This window comes from Mirounga angustirostris, unplaced genomic scaffold (genome assembly GCF_029215605.1).
Source record: "Mirounga angustirostris isolate CCGP_5_RB_7025 unplaced genomic scaffold, mMirAng1.0.hap1 SCAF_4, whole genome shotgun sequence".
In the NCBI taxonomy this organism is placed as follows: domain Eukaryota; kingdom Metazoa; phylum Chordata; class Mammalia; order Carnivora; family Phocidae; genus Mirounga; species Mirounga angustirostris.
Window position 1 is genome coordinate 4,551,462 of NW_026991712.1, and position 21,539 is coordinate 4,573,000.

Genomic DNA, 21,539 nt, shown 5'->3' on the forward strand with positions numbered 1-21,539 from the left:
ACTTTCGGAGAGGCCGTGTGGCACCGTGGTCAGGAGCCCGATGCCAGAGCCGTCCTGCTGACTTTGCCATTTGCTAGCTCTGTGGCCTTGGGCGATCCATTTACTAATTCCTTTGGCCTTTCTTTCCCCATCTGTAAATAATAGCACCTGTCCCTTAAAGCTGTAGGGAGGACTCGATTAAACGTGTCAACGTGTTCACCGTGCTTAGGACAGCGTCTGGTGCGGAGCAGGCGTACCCGTGTCTGCTGATCACTGAGATGCCGCCATCCGCAGCAGAGCGGAGACAGTCTACACCACACACCCAGCGCAGAGCTGGCTGTGGGGCCCTCAGTCCCCGGCAGCCACTGGCATTGCATTCGGGACCATTCATGTCATCCGGGCCTGGCTCAGTGTCTGCTGGCTCTCCAGAGTGGGACTGTGAGGATGCCTTCCTGGCTGGCCTTGGGGCAGCGGAGAAGCTGGGCGGCATGTCTGCTGGCGCCTGATTCATGTCCTCCCTCCTCCGCGTCTTCCCCCCACTCTTGGAACACCATCATCTTCTTCATGGCCGACTGCACTCAGCGGCGGCCGCTGTGAGGTGCTGGGTGAGCAGTGATCGCTTCCTGTCCGTGGCCTGCGGAGTCCCCTGGCTCTGCCCCTTGCTCCCATGGTCCTGCTGATTGCCTAGACCAGGGCTACCAAGTCTTCTCCCAGACTCTAGATGCACGGAGACCTTTATTCAAATCCAGGTACTCCTCCCATCCTGGTGAGTTTCTTAACCTTTTAGCATCTGTTTCTACATCTGCGTAACGGGAAGAAAAAATCGACTTACTGGAACGGTTGTTGCAGGTAAAATCCTCAGCTGGGAGACTGGCACACAGTAGGTGCTCAGTAATTACCAGCACTCTCTTTTCCCAAATGAAGACACCAGGGGATGGCATGGCTCAGTGTTTTCTAGATAGAAGTGTGGATGTGTCAGCGAAAAGCCAAAGGGCATCCTGGGCAAGCATACTTTCCCCTTCTGCCTTTGGGTAAACTGAGGACGATTGAAGTGTTTTCCCACAGAAACTGCAGTGAATTCCTGGGGTTTTTTTTCCCCCCTTGGAGCAGATCTGATCCTTCAGTAGCTGGGCTCTCTTGCAAGCTTCTGGTGAAACAGAACTGGTTCTGTGGGCAGACAGATCTCTTCCCTCTCTAGAACTCGCAGAGGATCCACCTGCCCAAAGACCAAGGGAGGATGGGTGTCAGTGAGTGACAGTAAGTCAGCTCCAAGGGAGCAGGTCTTTGTGATCAGCCATGTCCTTTGTGTGTTCCTACCCTTTCTAAAAGGAACACTGGCCAACTCGCGCAAGAACTAGGTACACATTTCCATTCCTGAGAACTCCTCCCATCCCTAATCCCAGAGCTGCTTCTCATGTCGATCCCGAATGATTACCGGGTAAACCCGTCTTTCCTGGGATAGTGAAGACACCCCAGTCCGTCCGTGGCTCCTTTGCCAGGAAAATAACGTGCTGGTCCTCACCACCGTCTTGAGTTGTGCTCAGGCAGCTGGAAAGAGAGCAGCTCATCAGTGCTGCTCCCGGAAAGGGAACGCGTGCACGTTTGGAATACGCTCCGTGGCAAATTAAAAACAAAGGCAAACCAAACAAAAACAAGTATGGTAGCCGAGGCGAACGGAAGTGTGTTTTTCTTACCCTTTTCACCCAGGCTTGGGCTGTTGGAGTGGAATCCCTGTCTCCTCAGTTGTCCTTGGCAGTCCCGCGGACGTTATGTCCCCGCAGTCTAAGGAGAAGGAAGGGAACGTGAATTCGGCAGCCCCATCCGCCTCTCTGTCCCATTTCATCAGGAAAAGCAAAAGCTTTTTAAGAAACCACCCCTCAGCCAACCACAGCAAACTCTGTTACTCATTTTCTTGTCCAGAACTGGGTCACACGTGTGTTCCTGGCAGCGAGGGAGGCTAGAAACATGGGGGACAGTATAACCTCCATTAGCCAAGACCGGCCCGCCACTGAGTTGAGGGGCATTCTTTTAGCAGGGAAGAGGTAGGACTGACGGCCGATGGGGTCTGTCCCACCTCCACGGCAGGAGCCCCGCTCTGTGGCATCTCACTGCTCATCCGCGTCACGATGGAGCCCATGGCTGGAAGGCCAGCCAGGGCTGACTTCTCGGCTCAGGTGTCACTGGTCGTTTCTGGTGTGCATGAACTCGGGGCCTGTCCGTGTCTGGGGCTGGGAAGATAGTGATGCTATGGAGCTGAGCGGGGAGCCGCCCGGGGCTGCAGGCTCGCACTTTCTGGGGAGACAGACACCAGTCGGTGACTTCCAGGTGGTGCCATCAGCTCCGGGATGTGGGGCGGGGTGCTGGGGCTCTGTGACTGAGAACAAGCCCTGGGATGAGGTGTGCAGTCTCAAAGGCTGAGGGGGGAGCCTACAAAGCAAGGAGACAGTGATGTCATGGCAGCTGTGAGACTTTCTTGTGCTTCCAGGTCTCAGGTCTGTCGCCACAGTCAGCCCACCAGTGCCCTGAAGGTGGGGACGGTGACTTGTCTTTATTTATTGATTTATTTATTTATCAGAGAGGGAGAGAGAACACAAGCAGGGGGAGTGGCAGGCAGAGGGACAAGCAGGCTCCCTGCTGAGTAGGGAACCCGATGTGGGGCTCGATCCCAGGACTCTGGGATCATGACCCGAGCCAAAGGCAGATACTTCACTGACTGAGCCACCCAGGCACCTGGGGACTTGTCTTTTTTCCCATTCTAGTGTCCCTAGAACTAGCTCTGTGCCTAGAACATATCTGGAGTTCTCAGATATTTTAGTTTAAATAAATGAGTTAATGTGGAAATAAATAGATCATTATCTAAGATGTGGAAATATCTTGGCCAAACAGATACAGTTTTAGACTAAGCGGGCCTTTGGATGCTAACCCTACCTCCCTGCCAAGCAGGTGAACCCACAGGGCCCCGGCATCCCACCCCTGTGAAGCCTGGCTGGAGGGGGTATTTTAGGAAGCATTTGTCCTGACTTGATACTAAGTTGACTATAAATTGCCCTTTAGGGCGCCTGGGTGGCTCAGTCATTAAGCATCTGCCTTTGGCTCAGGTCATGATCGCAGGGTCCTGGGATCCAGCCCCGTGTTGGGCTCCCTGCTCCGTGGGAAGCCTGCTTCTCCCTCTCCCACTCCCCCTGCTTGTGTTCCCTCTCTCACTGGCTCTGTCTGTCAAATAAATAAATAAATAAATAAAATCTTTAAAAAAAAATAAATTGCCCCTTGAGCCTCTTGGATGTATAAGGGTTAGTGATGGCCCCACCAGGCGATTGGCAGGTGGTTCGGGGAATGATTCCTTAACGCAGTTTGGGCAAGTTCTAATGTCTTTGAAAAGAAGCTCCATCTTACCTGTGTTCACGGTCTTTGGACTATCCTTGCCCATCTGGGTTTGGGAATCAGGTCACAACCTTAGGATATTTTCGGAGACAAGGCTCCGTGGCCCTGCCTGTGTCCTGAGCTCCAGCCATCGGTCTCCAGAGATTGGCTCATCATCAAGGATAGAACCTTCTGAGTCAATGCATGATCCACAGCCAGTCTCTCTGGCAGCCTTCCAAGGCTAGAGCAACTGGTGGTCAGCCCACAGCTGCCGCTGTCCTGGGTGGGGCTGTCTAAATATTGCGAGGTGCCTGCATCCTCTTGCGTATTTGGTCCTAGACAGACAGCTCGGTGCTGTTTCCAAAATAACCCCTTGCATGGGGCTTGGCAGACCTTGTGGTGCCTTTTAGGATAAACATGAAAAATACCTCCACACCAGGGAAGATCTCATTCTTTCCCCTCACTGCTGATTGGTAAAGGGGCCCCGAACTGGCCCCTCACTGAGACCCTTGTGCCCCGAATGTGAAAACAGGTCATTGCACATGGGACAGATGACAGAACTATCTAATAAGGGGGGGGTTGTGATGGTGACGCGCACAGAGAAAGGTCTCCACTAAGGTAAGCGAGTTGCTTCAGGTGCTGAATTGGAGGGCCACCCTGCCTTGTTCCAGTCCCCTTATGAACTTGAGCTTGCTCAGCCCCCAGGCAGCCCCGTGGCCCGTGTGTGCTCTGTAAGGTCTCCCCACCAGAGACACTCGCACCAAGACAGGTTTACAGACTTGGCCAAGACAGCGAGCTGGTTCGTCAGGGAGCCGACACTTGGACTGAGGACTTTAAAATTCCAAGTTGGTGCTCTTTCTGGGATTTGGGGGGCAATTGGAAGAGTCTCTTTTGCTTCCAACTTTTTTCTTAAGTGAGGAATCATGAAGACGTGAAGACATTAATGTACTATCCTATAATGAAGTATTTGTCTTGCTGTAAGACTTACTCTATTGCCTTTGTGTAGTTGAGCAGCTTTGCTTCTGGAATTGTACTTGAAGCTCCTTAGGGTGGGCATAAGCACAAGAGACACCTTTGTGGGGGGCCCCCGGCACACGTTTCCCATTTCACCAACACCTGCGGACTCGGAATCTTGATGCATATGTTCATGCCTTTCTAAATGACGTTCCCTTTGCCTGTGGCCCCTCTTGTTCTTTCCTCAGTCTAGCTAGGTCTTCACTGTTCCCTTAGGAAAGCCTCAAGCATCACCTTTCCAGGAAAGCTTCCCTGACCTCCCCAAGCCTGGCGAGGTGTCAGACCTGTGTCCCGAATCCCCCAGCAACCAGGCCCGCTCTGTCACTTACTACACTCTGCTGACCCTGTCAGTTTGGGTGTCTGACTCCCTCTAAAGGGTGAGACTGTGTGCTCCCTGTGAGTAGGGACACTGCCTTGTTAGCGTGTCACCCCCTAGGACAGAGCACAGTATTTGCAGAGTAGGTGCTTGGCAAGTACCCGTGTAAATGAACCAGTCTATAGTGTGCACCGCCTCCTGCATGCCAGGAGCTGGGGGCCCTGGGTGCTGCGTGCGGGGAGCTGGGGGCCCTGGGTGTTGCATGCCGGGAGCTGGGGGCCCTGGGTGCTGCGTGCCGGGAGCTGGGGGCGCTGGGTGCTGCGTGCCGGGAGCTGGGGGCCCTAGGTGCTGCATGCCGGGAGCTGGGGGCGCTGGGTGCTGCGTGCCGGGAGCTGGGGGCCCTGGGTGCTGCGTGCCGGGAGTTGGGGGCCCTGGGTGCTGCATGCCGGGAGCTGGGGGCTCTGGGTGCTGCGTGCCGGGAGCTGGGGGCCCTGGGTGCTGTGTGCCGGGAGCTGGGGGCCCTGGGTGCTGTGTGCGGGGAGCTGGGGGCGCTGGGTGTTGCATGCCGGGAGCTGGGGGCCCTGGGTGCTGTGTGCCGGGAGCTGGGGGTGCTGGGTGCTGCGTGCTGGGAGCTGGGGGCCCTGGGTGGTGCATGCCGGGAGCTGGGGGCGCTGGGTGTTGCATGCCGGGAGCTGGGGGCCCTGGGTGTTGCATGCCGGGAGCTGGGGGCCCTGGGTGCTGTGTGCCGGGAGCTGGGGGCGCTGGGTGCTGCGTGCCGGGAGCTGGGGGCCCTGGGTGCTGCGTGCCGGGAGCTGGGGGCCCTGGGTGCTGCGTGCCGGGAGCTGGGGGCTCTGGGTGCTGCGTGCCGGGAGCTGGGGGCTCTGGGTGCTGTGTGCGGGGAGCTGGGGGCGCTGGGTGTTGCATGCCGGGAGCTGGGGGCCCTGGGTGCTGTGTGCCGGGAGCTGGGGGCCCTGGGTGCTGCGTGCCGGGAGCTGGGGGCCCTGGGTGCTGCGTGCCGGGAGCTGGGGGCGCTGGGTGCTGTCATATTCCACAGAGGGATCGTGGGTCACATTTGCTCATCCATCTCTCTGTTTTCTCTTGCCTTCCTCAGACGTGCTGTGCCCCAGCGTCCGAGTGGAAGGAGACCGCTTTAAGCACACCAACGGTGAAACCAAGGAAATCACAGGTGAGAGAGAGAGGGCAGCTGCCGGCTAGCTCTGCTGCGCTGTTTGCTGGGTCTGAGCGCAGCCCTCCCTGACGCAGGGCTGGCCTCCCTGATCTGTTCACCGACGTCTAATGGAACGGCTGGAGCTGTGAGGGCGGTAGCCCCCATCCACGAGCTGCCGAACCGTGAACAGCAGTAGCATTTCCATCTGGGAGTTGGCAGTGACCCTATGGGAGTCTCTAAATAACACATCAGAACAAATGAGTTGGGGGATGAGTAAGCGAATGATCGGTGGAGTGAGCAAATGAGTGGAGAAATCGATGCATTCGGGGTGAGAGCGTGAATCAGAGCTATAAATACAGGACGGAATGATGGGAGAGAGAGAGAGAGCAGAGACACTTGGCTGCAGACCCTGCAGTAGAAATAAACCCCACAGAGCCCCTTCCCAGCCTGTCCCCGCATGATGGGGTAGACAGGTAGTTGGCAGTGGCTGAGGAGGCTTCCCACCCTCCTGAGAGCCATGAGTGTGGGAGTAGGGTTTGCTCCTCCCCGTGGCCTACCTCCTGCCCCTGCAAATCTCAGGGGAGTTTCTTCCACCTCCAGGACACCAGCCCTGCTCCTGCCCACTGCCTGAGGGGCCGGGGCCCCTCCATCTGTAGCGCCCGAGGGGAGTCTGCATCCTCAGCATGGAGCCAGGGGGTGTCAGGAGCAGATGCTTTGCAGGCGCTGTCTGGGGGATGCCATCCTGGTCCACTGCCATGTCAGGGTGCCCCGGCCCACAAGAAGATGCCTGCATCTGCATGTTTGTGCTTGAGGGATATTTCTAGAATGGTAGAAGGCTGCCCTGCCTGCTCACACAGCAGATGAAATGTGTCCTCAGGATGGACTCAGCCCTCAGGCAGTTTCTTGGGTGAAGAAACAACCCTGGTTCTACTGCCCTTTTGAGGGGGATTATTCCGAGGTCCACGTTTGACCCCTTCCCTGGCGTTTCCCGGTGGGATCCAGCTGCAGTCACCTGCTGGGGCGGCTGGCTGAGTGCCACACGCTTTGTAACTGCTTTTCCTGCCTGTCCCCAACGCTCAGTCCCCCATCAAGCCCCTCCCAGGTCAGCAGTTCTGGAGGGACCCAAAAGAAGGTGGAGTTAGTCGCCTCTTTTCTCCCGGTGGAGCACCTGGTTTGTGTGGTTGGTTCTCCGTGAGGACCTCTCACTCCCAGGGGTTCTCTGTCAACCCGGGAGATAAAGGTGACCCTCATCCTCTTCCCTTCCTTAACGCACTTACCTTTCAGGGGATATCTTTATAGCTGAGTAGCTCTGCCCAGGGTGGGGCGAAGCTTCTGGGCAGTGTGACGTCATTGCTCCCACTCTCTGCTTCGGCAGTCCCCAGCTAAGCACAGCTTCCACTGAAGTCGCTCTTCAAAACAAATTCCTGCTTGCTACATGGTCCATATTTGACTCTGTGAGCAGCAAATCCCTCAGAGCAGCGTCTCATTATCTGGTGGTGTGTGTGTCCACAGAAGGCAACAGAGGTGACAAGAGTGACATTCATACCCAAAATGGTAAGAATCGACACTGAGCACCTACGGTGTGCCAAGCGTTGTGCCCACGTGCTCTCATTCAACCCGGATGAGGTATGAGAGGCACAAGTCTGTATTTTATAGTTGGGGAAACTGAGGCATGGGCACATGCGGTAACTTGCCTGAGTTTCTGGCAAGTTGCAGAGCTGTGAATGAATTCTTTCATCTCTGCTCCATGAGAAGGGTCCTGCTGACAGGCTGTCTGGTGATGGATGGAGGGGATCAGATTCCTCTGTTAGGAATCCGGTGTGTCTGTCTGCACCGTGTGGTGCCCTGAAATCTCTCCTCCCCTCTGTGGGCTCCGAGGCTCCCAGGAAATAATCACAGGGCCAGGCAGGCATCCATCACGTGGCACAGATGCCCTGTTTGTGCGGCGTCGAGCTCCCGGAGAACCTGCGGGATCTGTCCTCTCCTTTAATTATCACCAGCCCGGAAAAAAAGCCCCAGCTGTGTGGAAGCTGGAGGGGGGGTTATGGAGAGATAGAGTCTCAGACTTGCCAATTTAAATGCAGTTGGGTAATTGGAATGGCTTTTATTCTCTGGGAAAAATGGGGTTGCCAAAAGCCTCATTTCCAGGCATTCCCTCCAATGACTTCGGGAGTTTTTAGGGCTTCCCAGGCCAGGACAGCCAGCAAGGGAAGAGAGCAGGTGATTTGGAGGCATACATCTTAGCCTGGTACTGCTCCCAGCCTCCCAACACCTCCGAGGCTCAGGTTCGCTGCCTGCATAACTGTGCGTGCCACGTCCTGTTTCTGAGGATCCCTCTCAGTGCTCATGACCGAGTGTCCTGGAGTTTTAGTGACTGCAGGTGTTACACAACTTTCTGGGAGGTTAGCGGTTTGGCGCTGGGCAACATGCTAGGCTCCGAGCAGCTCTGAAACATGGCCACAGACATTCTGGATTTTTCTCTCTCCTCCTACCTGGGCTCCTGCATCCAGATACTCGCTGAGGCACGCCCCTTGCACCTGTCAAGTGGACTCTGGCCCGAGGCCTCCTCTGCTCTCTCCCCGTCCCATCCTGCCTTAGCAAGTCCAGCCTCCCTAGTCTCCCTGCCCTGCCTCCCTGCTGCCACACTGACCTTCAAAATAGAAACAGGACTGTGTTTCTTTCTTGCTCTGAAGCCCTTCCATGGTTCCCCATTGCCTGCAGAAGGACACTCAGACTTCGCTGTGTGGCCGACAGAACCCAGGCGGATCTGCCCCCGCCCACCCCAGTCCCAGCCAGTGTTCCCCTGACCGTGGCTCTTGACATCCCAGAATAGCCAAGATTCTCAGAAGGAACCTAGCTGACCCGAGCCCAGTGACCTGTGCACATCCAACTACCTTGGATGCCCTTTCTTCCTCCTCTGTTTGCCCACCTTTTATTTGTTCTTCAACTCTGGGCCAGGCCTTGCCTCCTCTGGGAGGCCTCCCTGATTGCTCCTCAGCTGGACGAGGGAGATATTCCCTGTGCTCCTATACAAGCCCTGTCATCCCCCCTCCTAATCATTCAGCCACAATGCTAACACTGCGTATGTGTCTGCTTCTCCCTAGACACTAAACTTCTGCGGGGCTGGGATTTTGTCTGTTTGTTATTGGGATCCAAGCCACCAACAGGCATCCTACCTTCTCTCCTTCCCTCTTTCTACAAACTGTGCTGCAGACAACCAAGGTTCCTGGCTTCTTCAGGGCTGGAAACATGAATGAGATCAAATCGCTCACCATGCGATGAGGGAAGCAGTCCCTAGATAAGGGACTTAGCCTTCGCCAGACCCACTAAAGACCTGGGAGAAGCATCGTGCCTGGAGAGCCCAGCAAAGCTCTGTCCCGGAGAGACCATGGGGGAGAGCGCCCAGTGGGCGCTGGCGTGGAACAGGTGCAGCCAGCGGACTCAGGGCCATGGCTGACGGTGTCCCTGAGGCCACCTGTTTCAGCTGACTCCGTGGTTTGGGGGAGGTAATCCTCGCAATTCCTGCACTAAACAATTGCTTCCTTATTTCAGGGTGCCTTGCATCAGAGCCCATTTGCCTCGGGAGCATTTTTCATCTTCCTTCCAAGCCTTCCTTTTATTTCCTGCAAGCAATTCATCTTTTCTCTCCGTGCCCTTTGTTGCCCCCTTGTTAATTGCTTGTTGTTCAAAGTTTTGTCGTGTTTAAGTCTTTGTTTGTAGTCACTGTTTCTATTCATTGAAAGCAATAAAAGTGGAACCAGAAAGCAGGGCATATGTTTGCTTTTTTAAAACTTAAAAAAGGACTTCTCCCACGTATAACTGCGTGAGGGAAACCGAGCTCGAGGTGGCAGTGTCTAGTGACAGTGGACAGAGCTGAGAAGTAGAGGAGCAGGCCCCCTTTGCTGTTCTCACTGCTCACTTGTCAAGGGGAAGGCATCGGGCACGTGTCCACTGGGTCGTGAGCTCGCTTTCTGAGTAAGAGCCGCCGCTCCACGAGAGCCTCCAGGGCTGATGTCCATGCGAGGCCTCAGACAGACCTGCCCACGGTGGCCACCCTACCCTCTGTACGGAGGAGAAGGGAGCTGTGGGGGCCGTGGTAGTTGCACCTGCGCTGTGGAGCTGCAGGCTAAGGACAGGGATGGGGCCCGGGGTGCTGACTGAGATGCTCTTCTCTCCCTTAACTTACCTGGGGCAGCTTCTCTTGAGCAACAACCTGCACCCCTCCAACCTCACCCCCTCCCCTACAGGAGGCAGGCAGGAGAGTCAGAGAGTGTCACAAATGGGAGAGCCCATAGGCGCCCACCAGCGCCCAGCCGCAGGAGATGCCAGGTACAAGCACGTGGTAAGTGCAGCCCTGCCTGCAAGAATGTGCCCAGTCCTCAAGGTGGCAGCCTGCGAGTTGGGCCATTATCCCCGCCTCCTCGGCAGAGGATGCACAAGGATACCACCCGTGTGCGTGGCCAGTGCTGGGCCAGCTTTCGGACCCAGGACAGACTGTCTCCAAAACCTACTCTGCCTGGAACAGAATCTGAGCCCAAACAGGCTCTACACACTTTACAACTTGGTGTCCATTCCATGGAACCTCCAGAGTCTTCTCAGCCAGTCTCCCCATTCCCAGCCCCCACCCCCCAGTGCTGGGAACTTCCCAGCACTGCCAGGCCATGTCCAGGGACAGGGCCCCAGCACATATGGCAGCCCTGTGGATCTTCAGAGGGTCTCTCGTGGGGCCTGGTCAGTTCTACCAGCTGCCCCTAGCTGGGCCCGCTGGGCTCTCTGAGGTGTTGAGCCAGAGCTGCAGGAACACCTGATGCTTTCTGTCCCCAGGTGATGCTCAAACCACAGGGCCCAGTCCCTGCTCAAGGGGGCTGTGGCCGGGCCAACAGAAGTGCCGAGGGGGAGCTGAAAGGAGAGCGCTTCTCTCCTTGTTCTATAGCAGGTGTCTCCCAATATCTTGTGCCCCCGACCTGCTACCTGGGGGGAGGGGCTCCCCGGGACCCCTCCTTGAGTGAGGAGGTGGCTGCTTCTTGCCACATGCCCGATCCTCTGTTACCAAGTGATAGCGGTGGGGCTCTGTGGGGAGTGGCGGAGATATGGCCAGGGTATGAGCCTCCCGTGATGGGATTTCACAGAGGATGTGGGTCAAGGAGGTCCCTTCGTGGTCCCCAGCAAGGGCTGCTGGTAGGGATGGAGCAGCTGCCCGGGGCTGTCTTCCACTGTACTGTCCCGACATCCTCGCAAGGGATTATTCCCTCCACCTTCCCAGTAAAGGGAACAGACTCAAGAAATCAGACAACTTCTTCAAAGTCATTCAGTGTCTTTGTCCTTTGGCCAGTATAACAGAAATTTCATGGACTGAGTGGCTTATAAGCAACAGGAATTTATCTCTTACGGTCTGGGGGCTGGGAAGTCTAAGACCGAGGCACCTGCAGATTTCGTGTCTGGTGAGGGCCTGCTTTCTGGGTTGTCGATGTCCTTCTTCTTATTGTCCTCAGATGGTGGAAGGGCAAGGGAGGTCTTGGGGTCTCTTTTATAAGAGCAGTGATACCATCCATAAGGGCCCTACCCTCATGACCTAAGTGGGACTTGACCTATGAGTATTTGGCCTTCTAGGTGCTGGGTGCTCTCTCTTTTACACAGTCTTTTTATGGTAAAGGGCATGTGCCAGCCTGAAGTTGGCTGGAAGAATAGTTGCATGAGTTTGTGCAATGGGCCAGGCCTGGGTCTGCGGACAAGGAATGTGGTGGCGCACTCAGCGTCCTGAGCATGTAAGCCAAGGGACGTGGCCTTGCTCAGCCTGTGCCCCGCTCAGGCCTGCTGAACCCTCCATGGCCCATATAACATGGTTGATGTCGGGGGGGATGTGGAGCGCCCGCCCCTTGGAGGAAACCCCCATCTCTGGAGGGGCTGGATCATTCGCCCTAGGGCACATGAAAAGCTTGAAGTGTACGTTTTTCACCCATGAGGAAGCTTCTGGATTCATGTTTTCTATCTTAAGGACTAAATATCATTGAACATTATATCATGGATTTCATTAATTAGCCAGAGTGTGAAATGCTATTTAAAATGACATAATGGCAACTCTTAGTCATTTTCCAGAATGAAATGAGCCCAGCATGGTGAGGGGCTGGGAACTCCAAAAAGTCACTCAGAGCTCCAGCCTGGCAGAGCCTCACAGTGCATACAACCCTCCTGGACCATGGCAGGCTCTGTTCTGGGCCGGGCGCATCCTCTGTTCGTGTGCAGTCCCAGGCCTGCTTCGCTCTGCCTCTGCCTGCAATTGCCCCTTTTCTTCTTGCTGTATGTTTGCTTATTTCTGGACCCCCACAAGGGCACCAGTTCCCCAGAACCGGGATTTCGTCTCTCCTCCTGCTTTAAGTGCTGTGCTCACACATGCTTGGCTCGGAGCAGGCTCTCAAAAACATGCATCAAATGAATAAAGGGCATCTGTGGGCAGAACTTAGTGGTAGAAGAGGCTGTAATCATTATAATGGGAAAATAATCAATATGAAAACTATTCGGTGGGTTCCTGTATGTTACACACTATATGAAGAGCTTTGTATCCTATCATTCAAGCTTTACCACAATCCTATGAGGTATATACTGAAGCAACCCCCTTTTTACAGATGAAGAGACCGGTGCTCAGAGATGTTAGGTAACCTGCGTAAGGCCACACTGCAAGGACCTTGTGGTCAGGAGCACAGCCTAGACGTGTCCATTCTACCACCCAAACTCTCAGTCAGTGCTAACCTTTTCTGTCCCTGTTATTTCTTACATGGGGCTTGGAGTAGCAGAGAGGCTCTCAAGAATGTGTTGAATGAATAAATGATCTTTTAAAGCAAAGTTTAGTGGGATGTCTTCATCATTATAACGTGAGCCCTGCCAGCTCAACTCTTACTTGCATGACAGTGCCTTAGAAAGTTAGAGATCCCAAGAATCTTCCCAAAGTCTCATGGGTTAGGCGTCGCCAGGGCCAAGAGTCGTGTCAGCCCTGCGGATACAGAAACGAGTGAGCCCCCGTGCTTGCCCTCTGGTGGTTTCCCTCGAACCTGCCTGAGCTTTCTCATTGCCCGGGGGACACGGTTTGGACCAGTACGCCACACTGTCAGCCTCGGGTTGAGTGCTGTGCTTGGGTTCCCCTGAGAACTGGGTGTCCCGGCCTGTGGGACTCAAGTCCAGACCGTTTTGTAGGGATGTGGATCGGGATGTGCTGGTGGGGTTGGTAGAGCAGGAGTGATAACCAACCGGCCGGATCACCGCCCTCCCCTTACGATCAAATGGTCAGTGCCAAGGATCCCACAGGTTATGTAGCCGGCCCAGCGCCACACGTGCATGTGCTTGAGCTGATCACACCCTCGCCCCACCAGCACCCCGAGCACAAAGGTCATGACTTTCCCATCACAGACATTGCCAGTGCACACGAGGTCCTCTCTTAGAGCCAAAACAAACCAGAACCAAGGACCTGCCAATGAATGCAATATCATTCAGGTTTTTTCTCTCTGACCTTTCCCTCTTTAAAAGCGTGAAACTTAAAAGCTGCCAGCCTATAATCCAAGCAAAATTCACGTGAATTTCAGGACTGTGGCCACAGGAGGGCAAGCCCTCAATGACCACTCTGCCTGCAGAGCAAGCCAAGTGTTCCCGTGGGGGTTTCCGGAACACTGGGGCAGCTCCCGCCACTCACCCCAGCTCTTCTCTTTGACAGGTTTTGACCTGATGGATCTGTTCAGTGTGAAGGAGATCCTGGGGAGGAGAGAGAACGGGATGCAGAGCTCCTATGTCCGGATGGGATCCTTCCCTGTGGTGCAGAGGACAGAGTGAGTGCTCCCTTCTCTTCCCAGACCTGCGCTGGACGCCTGGCAGAGGGCGGGAGGGAGGTCGGGCAGAGACCCGTGGAGAGCAGCGGAGGCTGCTCTGTGCAGGGGTTCTGGAGTAGAGGATCTGGGCTCGGGGTACACTGAGTCCTTCTGAGAAGGTTTGGGCCAGTATCTTCAGAGGTACTGGCCCACCGAGGCCTTCTGAGAAGGGATTTCTATACGGTTCCAACTTGGTTTTGATGGCAAAACACTGGGAACAAAATCAATCCCAACAGAACTCTGACATTTCAAGGAAGAATAGTATCCTTGTAGTTTTTCAAGCTTTCATATGTATGCACAAATACACAGACAGGTGTAATTTTAATGTATAGGTTAATTTTGTTCAGAATGGGAAGGGATGTTGCTTTCAATATTAACTTTTTTTCTCACATGTGTAATGTCTGTCTAATGGGCCTTTTACACACCTAGTCTAATGTATTTCTCACTACAGTAAAGTGAGGTGAACATGGTACTCCTCTCATCATTTATGCGGTGTGACATTTGAGACTCGGAACGGGACAATAATGTATCCACCATCTCGCACGCAGTCTGTAGGAGGCAGAGGTTGGCCCCAAACTCAGGTCTTCCAGCCCCACACCCTTGGTGTTTCCCACTGTGATCTTGTTATCTGCTGTGTTATTTGTGGAATGGGTTAGATCGGGCCACTTTGGTTTCCTTTAGATATTCTCTGTTAATGACCATTCCCCCTCCTGATTATAATACCTTTTTCTTAAGCTATATATGTGTGTGCTTTTATTTATATGTATGCTCTCAGAAAAAGCCTTAGTTTCTCTCTCTTTATCTAAATATATAGAGAGAAATATAAATGCAGATTTGTAGACCATGCTATACGGACCTACCTATATGGATCCATCGGTGTTTATCTAGGTATATGTATGTCAAACGTGCACACATATGTGTGTGTTATTTCAAAGGTATAAGAAAAAAGTGCGTTTGGACAAAAACAGTCCCCTGGTTTGACTCATTAATGAAATAAGAAAAATGAAAGGAAATAAGAAAAATGAAAGTATCTACTGTGGCTACAAAGTGTGTGTCTGTGTGGAGAGCCTGGTGGGGGGGCCCGTCTCCGTCCAGTGAGGGCAGTGACCAAGGGCGTCCCTCAGTCTTGCGAGGGCCCAGCACCGAGGGATGGACGCTGCCCCTAGGGCCTGCATGTGAGCTGGGTGATAGGTCAGCTCGGAGAATGACTTTGAACAACAGGGCCCACACCCAGATTAGATTGGGAGCCAAGAATCACAGAATGAGGGCCAGTCTTAGCTCACAGGTTCGACAGCCAAACCAAGGGTCCCAGAGGGTGTGCGAGTCGGGAACCAGGAACCCAGACGCCTCCTCACTTCCCTTCCCAGCTTTCTGGCCAGACTGGCTTCCACCCCCTCCCAGGGAGAGATCAGTTGTACATTCCTCAGGCAGGTCCCTGCCCCCAGAGCAGGATGTGGCCCCACCGTGGCCAGGTGCCTCGGGGTGAGGGTGTCGATGGTTAAGAGGAGAGCGCTGAGACAGGGCCCCCTCTCTGTGTGGGTCTCTGTCCAGACACTTAGCAGCCAGATTGTGTCCTGTTAACCCACAGACCCTGGCTGCCCTTGGCTACCCCGTGAGGATGCCAACACCTTCTTTGTAACTCCTGGGAGGAACAGCTTTCATTCTGAGTGTGTGGGGGAAAGGCAGGTACAGGACAATCTGGGCAGGGGGCCACACTGGGCAGGGACGCAGGGCTCTGCTCTGTGAAGATGGGAGGACGTCCTGGGGTGCAGGGCAGGGGATCAAGCAGGATGAGACAGAGCGGCTGGGCCCCGCTGAGAAGGAGCCAGTGGGGAGAGGTAAAGAGGGGTACACTCAGCTGCACTTGACCCGGGAAGTGGGGGGGATGGGTGGCAACTCAGCATCTGCCATCGATATTGTCAGATGGGGATGGTGGAGACACGGAAGCGTACGCACCCTGTGGGGGTGGACTTGAAGCTCAAGGCAGGGGAACAAGGAAGGGACCACAGCATGGGTCTGCAGAGGGTCACATTGAGACCCCGGCCAAAGGAGAGGGCAGCAAAGGCAGGAGAGAAGGTGGATTTGAGAGACGTCTGGGAAGGAAAACTGGCAGGACTTAGTGACCCACGGGGCACCTAGGCTTCCCTTGCGGCCCCTGCTCTTCTTGCTAAGCCCACTGTCCTCCGTCTCTGTCCCCCTCCAGGGATGTGTTCCCCGAAGGTTTGCCTGATGAGTACGCTTTTGTCACCACCTTCCGCTTCCGGAAGATGTCTCGGAAAGAAGACTGGTATATCTGGCAGGTCATCGACCAGTATGGGATCCCGCAGGTAAGGGTAGCGTGCTGTGTCTCAGGGGCCAGAAGCTTTCTGTGTCCTTCTCGTGGGGCCGGCGGCACCTGCCATGTTTTCTCCGTGGCCTCCGTCCCGGGCCCAGGAGATCAAGAGTCCGGTGTGTGAAGCCCCAGGGATGCTGCGGGTCCTGTGAGAGATGCAGCTTCTTCCCCTGAGGGTAGTCCAGTGCCTGGCGCTCTGGCGAGCCGGAGACCAACTTCCTTCCTGCCCCAGGGATGCTTGGCCTAACCAGGAGGAGGCGGCCAGCTCTGTTGTCCCGCAGCCTATGCTCTGTTTGCGGTGTGACCGGCACCGCTTCGTGATGTAGCAGAAGAGACTCGCTCGGGGTCAGCAGACCTGGGTTCCCATCGTGTGCCTACTCCTTTCTTGGTGTGGCCCTGAGACATGTGGGGTTAGCGTTCTGAGTCTCGACATTCCTAGCTGTCACATGGGAACAGCAGAGCTGCCATGAATGGTTGGGGACGGTGGGGTGAACGTGTCTCTAGAGCGTCTAGAAAGTGCCTCACACATGATACGGTCTTGTTACACCTGACGTCCTTTGTTCTTACCCTGAGGGAAGTTCTGAGGCCCTGTCTGTGGCCCCTCAGGTGTGTTTTGGCTTTGTGTCCCCACAAGGGTGGAGCAGTCCCTCGCGGCACGCAGCCCAGTGGGGAGAGAGGGTCTCAGATCAGAGTCATCAGCCCCACACGTTGGCTGGAGTTGCAAGCAACACTACTTCTGTGCTCTGCCAAATCCCCGTCCCCTGGTTCCAGGGTTTAGGGACTCTTTCTGTCTTTGTCATTACCCTTCTTCCCTTTGGAAGACATGACTCACCTTGAGCTGAGGGATACAGACTCTGTTTTCACTGGAGCTGAAATGCAAATGTGCTCAAGCAATTGAGCCGCGGGGACCACACGCATGGGCCGCAGCCAGGGAATGTTACCCTCCACGCAGCGAGCCGTGCGCCCCGGTGAGAGCCGGACTCGGATACTGCATGGGCTCGTCCACACGGCCCTGCTCTCCGTAGGGGCGAGGGATGGGCACCTCACACATCAGAGCGCATCCCGTCCCCTTCCCAGCCTGTTGCCATCTCGTGGGGGAGGGGGGGTGAGTACAGGAGGTGAGGCTTCTGCCTGCGCTGTCACGAGCGAGAAAAAGGAAGAGGGATTTGAACACGGGGCGTCGGGCTCCGAGTCTGTCTGTTACCCACCATGCTCAGCTGGCTCCTGTCTCCCGCCGTTAGTCCTATTGAATGATTTTTCCATAGCACCCCTGGTCTGATTGAGACGCAGCCTGACTGCTGAGTGCCCTGATTTCCTGAGTGTGGGAGGCTGGATGGGACAGACGAGGTTCTTCTCCAAAGGTCGTTTTCCTGGAGGGCACGCAAGCCATCCACCTCCATCCACAGGCACGCGGGACTTGCTTCTCCAGTTTCTCAGGGGCTGGTGCAGTGGGATTGGGCACCAGCCATGCATTCTTGCGGGCGAGCCCCCACCCCCTTGTCTGGGTTCTCTCCCCTCATGGCATTTGCAGAGCTGTGTGGGCTAGCCGTCTGCCATGCATGTCTGTGCCCTCCCCTCCGCCTGCCGGAACGAGCCGTGGGCTGGGACACGACAGAGCCAGGCAGAGACAGCCCACCTAGGGGGACGTGAGGCTCATTTTCAGAGGCACCTGGCAGTTCGATTTCATTGAGCAAAAGCCTTTGTGGAGTGCTCTTCCCTGGTCCTCTGATGGTGGCCACTTCCGTGGCCCCGGGGAAAGTACTGGCTAGACACAGGGAAAATGGAGAAAGGCCTGCGGGAAGTGATGTGTGTTCACAGCATCCCCACGCATTCTGTCAGGCCTACCGACCTAGATCTTCATATTCATCACCGCATTTAGTATTTACAACCACACTCGAAAGTTGGCCTTCTCTCCATTTGTCACTCACTCATTCCAGATACCATGAAGGGACAGGAAGGAGGCAGGTTCGGCTGGAGCAGAGCATGGGGGGTGCTCATCAGAGATGAGGCTCGAGAGGTGGTCAGGGGGCATTGGTGTAGGGCCTTCTGCTGGACACCAGGCTCTGGGAGGCAGGCTGGTCCAGAAACGAGAGGACTAATTCAGAGACTATTGTAGTAATAGAAGCAAGAGATGATACTGACCCAGACTGGCAATAATAGTTAAACTGGGTAGAAATGATCAGATTCTGGATGTCTTTTGAAACTAGAACCAACAGGATTTGCTGATGGATCTGAGCCATGAGGCGCCTTCCTGAGGCCCCCAGCCAGCACCAGTAGACAAAGGACTCAGGCCTGCCGGGTGCTGTCCCTCGCTCTGTGTCCTGCTAGAAAAATGTCCGTCTGCAGGGAAAGCCACCTGTGCTCATGAGGCTCCCTCAGTGGTCTGGGGACACGGGGCTCAAACGGGAAACAGAAGACCACGTTTAATAATAGAAGTATTCGGGTGTGTGCATTGGAAGTGCACGAGGTTACTGGCCAGGGGCGCATAGTTTTCTCTCTTTACCCACACCACAGCTTATCAGCAGGCAGTGCAAGTAAAAACAGATCCTAGCCCCCCCTCCGGTTGTACTGAGGTCATGGGGGCCCAGAAAGAGAAATCAGAACCTGGGTTGTGTTATTAACACTGTGGCTGATGCCCGGCGGTGCACGGCGGCCTTCCTTGAACTGAAGGCTCTCGTTCATTCACTCATTCATTCATGCAGTGCCTTTTTAGGGGTTGGCACCATGTGTTGGGTGTGGTCCTCACCCTGGAAGAGAGGAACTAGCGAGATGAAGTGCCCCCTTATGAGGACGGGGCAGGGCAGGCAAGAAACGGGTGAACAGAAGAAATGAACCCTGACCAGGCACGTGAGAAAAAGTAAATGAAATGAGCCTGGGGATGTGAGAGCAAGTGAGTGGGCTAGGGTGAGTCATGTGTGCGTGCCAGAGAAGGCTGCCCTGTGGGGATGCTTTTGGATTTATTTGCTTATTTTGTTATAGCTAATACTTGGAGTAGCACGCAGCATCTGATGAATACTGTGTCAGTGTTTTACATATATGCTAATTCATTTAATCCTCGTAATGACTCTGTGATGTAGGTGCTGTCGCTGGTGCCCTTTTATAAATAGGGAAATAGTACAGAGAGGTTAAACGACACACAGCTCAAAAGTGACTTGCCAGTTTGAGTGTAGATGCGCCCTAGACAGATTATGTTGTTAATCCCCATACATTACATCATTAGTTCTAGATGAAGTGTTCCACGATTCATTGTTTGTGCACAACACCCAGTGCTCCATGCAGAACGTGCCCTCCTCAATACCCACCACCAGGCTAACCCATCCTGCCACCCCCCTCCCCTCTAGAACCCTGTTTGTTTTTCAGAGTCCATCGTCTCTCATGGTTCGTCTCCCCCTCCGATTTCCCCCCTTCATTCTTCCCCTCCTGCTATCACTTCTTCTTCTTTTTTTTTTTTTTAAGACAGCCCCAGTTTTTGAAGAGTGTTTTAAGAAAGTGGCCAGAGTTAAGGTTGCTGATAAGGTTAAGCGTCAGGGTTAAGGAACCCAGCAAAGCGTATCGAGGTATCTTGGGCTAAGCAACAAGAAGAAGCTACTACCACCTGAGGCCTGGGTGGCCAGGACAGGAGGTGGTTGGTGGTTACTGGAGACCATGAGTTCTGGAGCCAGGAAGGACAGAGAGTCCCCAAAGGGCCACAGTGTGTGGGGGGACACAGCCACCTAGAACCGCAGAGAAGCAGGGAGGGGTAGGGAGAATCAGCCCTAGGACCCTGTCCTCCTGCCTATGGTCTCCATTCCGTGGCCTTCCCATGGGCCATGCTGATGAGGTGCCGAAGGACACAGGAGCCCAGGCGGAGCCCTTAAAGCCCAGGCAGAGCCAAGGCAGAGCCCTTGAGCATCCAGATTCGAGGCAGGGAGCTGGGCAGGGAATAGAAGGTGTTTAGTGAGTACCATGTAAGGGAGGTAGAAATGAGCACCTGGATGAGAAAGTGTTCAATCATTCTTTTATTTATTTATTATTTATTTATTTATTTGACAGAGAGAGACACAGCGAGAGAGGGAACACAAGCAGGGGGAGTGGGAGAGGGAGAGGGAGAAGCAGGCTTCCCGCCAAGTAGAGAGCCCGATGCGGGGCTCGATCCCAGGACCCTGGAACCATGACCCGAGCCGAAGGCAGACGCCTAACGACTGAGACACCCAGGAGCCCCCAAGCATTCTTTTATTCCAAGAAAAACAAAAGTAAAACTTTCTTCCAGGGTTGCGTAGGCATTTTGCAAAGGGCAGGGGGTCCTCCAGTGAGCAAGACCCATTAGTCCCTGCCACCAAGGAGCTTTATCCTACTGGAGCTTCAAGGTCGTCCTCACGGTTGGAGACAGTGCGGGCTGGGACGGGGTCTCAGCCTGGTCCCTGGCATCTGGTCAGACATGGCCTGTTTTGCTGGGCCAGGGTTTTCAATGACATGGAGACCAGTTGCGGTTTCTCACTGGGCTTGAGACTCAAGCCCTTCTGCACCATTTGTCTTGCAGACTCACAAAAGTGCCCCTACTTCATAGACCCCCAGGCATGGGGTTGTGTGTGGCCCCTGGATTGGTGTCTGAGCCCAATTATCCCATCTAGTGCAGGTGCTCAGAACAGCCTGCAGGGTAGTATTGTTAGCACCAAGGCTGAGGAGGGAACCGAGGCTTTATCCAAGGTTGACCAGCGGTGAGGGTCACGGCCAGGATGTGACTCCTGATTCCGCAACCTTCTCCCCTCTTGCGCTCTCCGGCCTTGGTCCCATGCAGCTCAGGGAGCCTGTGGTCCTTTGCTCTCCAGGTCTCCATCCGGCTGGATGGCGAGAACAAGGCAGTCGAGTATGATGCCGTGGGTGCCGTGAAGGATGCTGTCAGGGTGATCTTCCGAGGCCCCCGGGTCAGTGACCTCTTTGACCGGGACTGGCACAAGATCGCCCTGAGCATCCAGGCCCAGAACGTTTCCTTGTACGCCGACTGTGCGCTGGTGCAGACGCTGCCCATCGAGGAGAGGGAGAACATCGACATCCAGGGGAAGACGGTGATTGGCAAGCGCCTTTACGACAGCGTGCCCATCGATGTGAGTACCGGGGGGCCCTCCGCAGCCAAGGTCCTGGTGTCACGGGGGGCAGCCTCGGGAGTCGGGTATCCCCAGGTCCCCCTCACGGGTCTGTACCATTTATCAAGACAGCGCCTTGAACTGCCTTAGGAGGGAGGACCCTGACTCAGAAACCATACTGGACGCTGGAGTCACCATCCCTCGTCCATGCAACCGGTCATTGATCACATACATTGAGCATCTGCTGTGTGCCAGGCACTGTGCTCGCAGTGGGGACGTAGATCTCCATACGTATTTGTAGGTAGGGGGGTAGAATTACAGAGTTTTCTGTACATTTAAATAGAGGCTTTTTGTTCTTCTCTGATTGTAGAAAATCTGGCAAATATAGAAAGTATACGCAAAATGAAATAAAGTCTGCTTGTAAGCTCTGCATTTACCGTGCATCTGGAACCCG

At 54.8% G+C, this 21,539-nt stretch overlaps 1 protein-coding gene across 1 annotated transcript in view; it reads left to right on the forward strand.

Annotated features, from left to right (window-relative positions):
• The window catches only part of COL22A1 (collagen type XXII alpha 1 chain), a 227,617-nt gene that overhangs the window by 23,641 nt on the left and 182,437 nt on the right, over positions 1 to 21,539 (forward strand). Inside the window, exons 3-6 of the mRNA XM_045895568.1 lie at positions 5,781 to 5,855; positions 13,540 to 13,651; positions 15,894 to 16,017; positions 20,831 to 21,106. Of these exons, the coding sequence (XP_045751524.1) occupies positions 5,781 to 5,855; positions 13,540 to 13,651; positions 15,894 to 16,017; positions 20,831 to 21,106 (587 nt within the window). The remainder of the gene's footprint in view (positions 1 to 5,780; positions 5,856 to 13,539; positions 13,652 to 15,893; positions 16,018 to 20,830; positions 21,107 to 21,539) is intronic.